This window comes from Uloborus diversus, chromosome 10, assembly GCF_026930045.1.
Source record: "Uloborus diversus isolate 005 chromosome 10, Udiv.v.3.1, whole genome shotgun sequence".
Taxonomy (NCBI): Eukaryota; Metazoa; Arthropoda; class Arachnida; order Araneae; family Uloboridae; genus Uloborus; species Uloborus diversus.
This window is the reverse complement of record NC_072740.1, coordinates 6505156-6511799: the sequence shown is the minus strand read 5'-3', so window position 1 is coordinate 6511799 and position 6644 is coordinate 6505156. Positions and strand designations below refer to the sequence as shown.

Here is a 6644-nt window from a genome sequence, read left to right as displayed (position 1 = left end):
AATAATTAACAATGAATAATTCTTATGTCAGGAATTTTTTACAAAAGGAAGAGAACTATGTACAGTAAGCATAATGAAACTCATAAATGCATTTTCACACAAACAACATAGGATATGAAATAATTCTTTAGATAAAATAAACTTCAAAGTGAGATTTGGGTGAAAACAATGAAGCTCTTACATATGTGTGACATACTCCCCTTCCCCCCTCCTGTACATCAGAATTATAGCAATGGCCACTGTATACCACAGCAAAGCCGAATGCAATAAAATTGTACTAGCTAGATAGAAGGCACAAGGAACTCCTGCAGAATGAAAGCTTTCCTGCAAGATTTTTCATCTTTTCACTCAAGAAATGCACCCAGTGACGTAATGTGTGTACATTTGCAAATGTGCTGTTACAGCCATTGAAGTGGCACTGTGACTTTCATGGATGAGCATCACCTTTTTTTTTTCATATACTGGATTCTTTTGGCAATAAAACTTGAGATCTAGCCAGTGAAGTAAAATCTGAGCCAACATTTGAGGTAGCAGTTGAACATTTTATTTCTGTAAAATATACAAACAATTTTTGTTTTAAAATATAGATTAAATTACAATAATTACGTAAACAAGTAAAAAAATTCAGGAAAATAGCAGAATTAGAAGAAGTAGCCTATTAGTTATCCCCTCCCAGACAAGCCCAGAGCATTAAATGAGGGAAGGAAAATGAAAGATCTATAAGAGTTTATCCAGCGGAACTGCTCAAATATTGCAGCAGCTAAGACCAGTAAACAAATCAAAAATGTTAAGTTGCTAAATATTTTTGGGGGGAAACCTATTTTGAAAGTATGATTTCCATAAAAAAATTATTTTAAAAATATCCTTCTGCAGAAAACACAATACCTAACCTTACATCTATTATTGGGATGGGGAATAAGATTTTAGAGCTTTTATATTTTCTTTGTTTTACAATGATTTTTTTTCCTGTTTGACAAAGTGCATAGTACTCATTCGATAGAGCTCTCTGCTCTACAAAACTATGATAATCTTCTTTATCAGTAATTTAATTGCTAATAACTTTTTAGGCTTAAGAATGGAGTATCAAGGAGGTAAAAATCACCATTTTTGACACCTGCTCCTCGTCGCTTTTCATTGAGGCCATAAAGCTGCTGAAGCAGCCCGGGACACTTGCAATGTATACAGAGAAAGTGTCATAAGTGAGTCTACAGCATAGAAATGGTTTGCAAAGTTTGAAAAGGGCGATTTTGATGCTGACAACTCACCCTGGAGTGGAAGACTTGAACTTGACTGGGAGGGCATGGTGTGCTGGGAAGTGCTTGAAAGGAATGGCCCAGTCACCAAGGAGTTCTACATATTCCAGGTACACAGCGGGAAAGAGGCTATGCGATTGAAAAGACCCTATCCAACAAGACCAAACCATACTCCTTCACAACAATCCTATGTTGCACAAGTCCTCAAAGCCACACCCCAGAGCTCGAATGGGAGATCCTTCAGCATCTCCCCTATTTTCTGGACCTTGCACCAACAGATTACCATCTTTTCCGCTCCCCGTTGAAGCATATGAGGGGCTTTACATTTAACAATGACAAGGATGTTAAAAACTGGCTCAACAACTTCTTCCATACCAGAGCAAGCAATTTTTGGCAGAACGGCATCGACAAATTGGCCAAGAGGTAGGAGGAGTTAGTAAACAGCAACACTGAATATATAATCAATTGTACTTAAGATTTTTGTTCGTGAAAAGTTTAATTAAAAAAAATTGTGAGGTATACGATTTTTTTCTTGAGGGACTTCAATAAAAATGTTTCATAAGTACTTGGGCCTGATTTCAAAGTACTAGCAGACCTCAGACCTTGACTTAGGTCTTCAAAATTTGTCTTTAGAAAGATCCCCCCCCCCTTTTCCTACTTCACTAGAGAAAGCTTAATGCTTTTAGGTCTTCACTCTTCAGCTTCAAAAAACTTTTGGGGGAGATTACTTGACCTCTTCCTTCTTAAGACCATTAATTCAACCAAACAAAACCTAATAAAGCAGTGTTTTTGATACATAACTTCCAAAGATTTTTGGGGATGAGCTTCCAAGCCACTTCTCCTAAGTTCCTCAACGATGTCTAAAGCTTGCGTTCACACTAGTTTCATATATGTTATAAACTACCATAATAGGATTGGCAATGAGGTAAAACTAAGAGTTTTAGGGAGTTGACGCCCAAAACCCTTTTTTCGGCACCTTTCTCTGCCTTCTTAGTCCAGTAAATTTAGGATATTTTGTACCAAAAAGTCTTTGAAATACTCCCCACATTCTTGACTAGAAAGCGTAAAATGAAAGAAGCATTTTTGGATCAATCATCATTTAAACATCAACATTTTTTCAAATGATTAATCTAAGATACTTGAATCTTTACAACCATGAATAATTTTCACTTAGCTAACAAATTACAGTGAGAGATGTTAAATTACTTTGTTTCTCTGATTTTAAAACAAGATTCAAGTTCCACAAAAAAAAAAAAAAAAAAAAAAAAAAAAAAACTAACTAATAAAATAAGTTATATACTTATAAGAGGAAAAAAAAAGATCTTCTGCCAACACACTTTTCCATTGGCGGTACATTTTTCAGGTAACGGTTCACTTGAAGCACTGATTACTTACTTTTATTTACTATTTGAGAGCAATATCACAAACTATTTTGAAATGTTTAGAATTTTAGGAAACTAATATTTGAAATTCGCAGCAAAAAGTTCAAAAGATGGCTAATTTGATTAACTAAATAGCAAGTTATAAATGATAAAAGGTAATTACATTGCGTGAAATGATAAAAAAAATAATGGCCAAGTCTCAAATTTCATTAAAAATATTTCTTGTAAAAGAAAACGAAAATCAATTCGAGAAAGAAATTACTTAAGCTTGTGTGTCTTAAACCTCATTATATCAGCATACTCAAGTCAAAAAAAGCTAATTAAGTTAAATCTATGAGTCAAATATCTATGGAGAAAAAATTTCTTCTGAAGCTTGATGAAAAGCTCTAGATGCTACTACTATTTAGATAACACCCAGCTTTTTTAGCATTCAAAACAAATATCCTGCCAAAAAAGAAAAAAAAAAAGAAAATAATAAATATAAATTTTGAAAACTTTTTTTTATGAAATAAAATTTATTTTGAGGAGATCAAATAGGCAACATGAATGCGAAATTTTTTATTTTCTTTCTCAGAGTGCATTCAAATTTCACCAAAAAAAAAAAAAAAACCAAGCAGTCCAAGAACTATTAAGGAATTGCCCTTCCGGGTGAAAACACACAAGGTGTGCAATAGCACCTCATATATTTATTCACTTTAAATAAGGATAAACCAATCTACTTTTCTTACAATAATGCTATAAAAGTACTGTACTTTCTCATGTGTTTCAAGTCAATTGTATTGTTTAAAATATTTTCACGTCTGATTAGAAAACAATTTTACTCCAACAATGAAAATAATTCACAGAATTTACAATGTATTGTTCAATGGTTTTCTGAGTGACAAAGTTAGACTTTCCTAATACTAAAAAATAATTACATTACTATGCTCACATGGAATTTCTAAATAAGCATTATGGGTGGAAGGGAGATCTATGTTTTATGATTTAAGCAATATACACATTGAAATGCAGTGATCAAGCAACTTAATTTACTGTTTACACAAACAGAAATAATTTGATTTAGTAAATATGTGTATTATGCAGAATGAAATCATGCTTCAGAAGTAAGATACTGCAATGAATCATCGCAAAACAAGAAGCTAAGTCAGCAAAAATTTTACTCAAATTTATTACTAATCTCACCATGCGACCACATTACTGTACATTAACCTAATAATGGCTAAAAAAATAATACTGATATTTAAAACTTAATATTTAGCTTTTGAGCAAAGAAAAAAAAATCAAAACTAAAAGTTGTATCTAAATGAATACTTAACCACCAAAATATTCAATTCAGTCATGAAAAAAAAAATAGTCAGCCAAATAGAAAATGAGCCATTAGCTCACAGAGAAAGTTATATTAATATGCAAATTTAAACAATCAGGAGCAAAAATATCAACAGCTATTTCAGCAATGGGAATTTTTTTTACACCAATTTAGCATTTTTTATGATTTTTTATCATGGTAATACCCTCTTTCTATTTCTTAACGTGCTGTTTTACGATCAACATCTGTGTTTCCATTTTGCAAAAGAAAACAAGATTTTCAAGCATAGTGCTACCAAACAGTTAAAGTGTTTTCCGCTTTGGTTGCAATTTTGTCTGTTTTTTATTTCTTGAGTCAGGTGATCACAGGATGCAATGGAAAAACTGAATGTCAATTTCTTCGGGGTCAAGTTGCAGGCGATTCATCCCAATACAGTTCAGAGGGACACATAAAACAATTATTGTGTTTTATAGTACTCCCAACTACAACATCAGTAAGTCCAGGGCAGTAGATCAAGGTCTGCACTCATGCAAGAACTAGTCAAGCAAAGTGAGCAAATTGGAGAGTTCACTAAAGAAAATCTACAAAGGTGAATTCTAAGATAGTCAAAACCAGTTTTTATCCAGAAATTATCAATACCAGTAGGCCTAAGCAGTTTGCAAAGAATGACATTATCCACTAACAAAACCTAAGTCTTCCCACTATTGGGGTAGGTAGAAATAGTTTCACCTTTTTATTCAAAAGAAAAATTCTGTTACATATTATTCTACAATCTTCAATCCTTAACACTCACTCTCATAAACTTCACTTTCATTTTCAGCTACATTGAAATTCTTTTGTGCAGTGAAAATTGTTTATCAAAACTTGAACCATTTCTTTTTTGAAATGCATAAACAACAAGTGCTATAAATGTATCAGTTATGAAAATGTTTCTATACCTCTGATGCAGGCCACTGAAATTTGTCACACAAATGACAAGAAAGCAGAAGATAAACTTACCTTTCAGCATGTTCATTTGAGTTAAAGGATAAGGAGGTTGAGTGCGATACAAAAATGTTAGCCTTTCTTGAACACAGCTAGCAGATATCCTAGCTTCAGCATCTTGATCCCAGCATTCTTCAATTGTATCACATAAAGAACTAATGCCCTAAAAAAGGTTAGGAGAAGTTCAAAGACACAGAAGAAACAAAAAAAAAAAGTTTGGGATAAAACCTTTTTTAAATCACTGCAAAAAATACTTTTATGCAACATATTTAATTTTGCAATTCTTGCATCAAGAAGTAAATGATATATTTTTTAAGAATTATAATAAGCAGATACAGTTTATGGTACAATAAAAAATTCTGATGTATGCTGAATCAATAGCTAATAAAAATTTCTTGGTGTCTGTTCATTTATGATGCATAAAAGGATTAACCCTCATGTAAGTCACATGTTGAAAATCAACATCAGTATCCTGTACAACTTTGTTTTCAGGATTATATTTCAATTTGGATATCATTCTTCTACTGATTATTTCAAACAAAGTTTTATTAATTAATCAAGGGCTGGAATTTTATGAAATATGTGCAAAATTTTGTATTGAAGAAAAAGAGACATTGGAATAGGCTTAATGATGTAAATTTGCTAACTGTTAATTTTTCTTGAAAAGTTTTTTTTATGCAGGGTCACAGTAATATTGATAAAATTTTTATCATCAACATTAAGCTTTAGTCAGATATTGACTAAATCAATTCAATATTGATCCACTCATTAAAATGATCAAGTGCGGTAGTCAGATTGGAGCTTTTAAAAAAAAAAGGAAAGGTACTGATTTTAATCTTAGAACAATAAATATCAAGAGCTATAAAACAAACACCATTATTCAGAGCGTATGCTTTGTTCTTGTTAACTTTGCTATGGACTATATACCCCTCTCCCTTTTTCTTAAAGGAAAATCGTGAACGACTCTGAAGTTCCTTTATCATAAAATATAAGTGTATTGCAAAATTTCCTTACTCCCCTTTTCGAGTTTAGGTGCAAAATTTTCTCTTCACAAAGAAAAATGTCACACATGAAGATGTAATACTTTGTCAATTCAAAATTGTTGGGTGTAGATTAAAACATCAACCACTGCTTTTGAACCCTTTCTGCTGTGTCTCCTATCCCCTCTACAATTCAAACATTATGAAACAACATCACGGGGGTAGAAATCTTTTCTTATTCTGGCGGGGGGGGGGGGGGAATTCCATTATAACCTGATACACACTTACCAGAGTTCCCACTCCTTTACCAAAACAGAAAGGACTTTTTAAGGACCTTTTTAAAATAAATTAAGGACCTCAAAATATCAACTACTCATCAACTAATTTATTATCAAATCCATATATATGTACCACACAAATATGCCTTAGTTTTTAAGCATTTTTTTGCAGAAAAATAACACTTTTAACATTGCAAAGTCAGACTAAAAATAGTGGATGTAAGAAAAAAAAAAGCTTGACTCTTAATTTTTTCCAAAAAACATTCTTAAATGGATGTCCACGAGAAGGAGAACTAATTTAATAGTACTTATTTTAATAGTTTAGTTTTTAGCATGATTAAATATTTACACAAAAGTTAATAAATCACTACCTTGAATCATTTATTCAAGGGTTAAAATTCAGGGCAGGATGACACATACAGAACTTTCTCAAATCCCTTCCTTGAAAATAGTATGGACAG

General features: G+C 32.1%; 1 protein-coding gene across 1 annotated transcript in view; it reads right to left on the bottom strand.

The window, feature by feature from the left end:
* Positions 1–454: 454 nt before the first annotated feature.
* The window catches only part of LOC129231636 (activin receptor type-2A-like), a 30325-nt gene continuing 24135 nt past the window's right edge, over positions 455–6644 (bottom strand). The window contains exons 9-10 of the mRNA XM_054866000.1: positions 4941–5088; positions 455–549 (exon numbers count right to left, since the gene is read on the bottom strand). Coding sequence (XP_054721975.1) covers positions 455–549; positions 4941–5088 — 243 coding nt within the window. The remainder of the gene's footprint in view (positions 550–4940; positions 5089–6644) is intronic.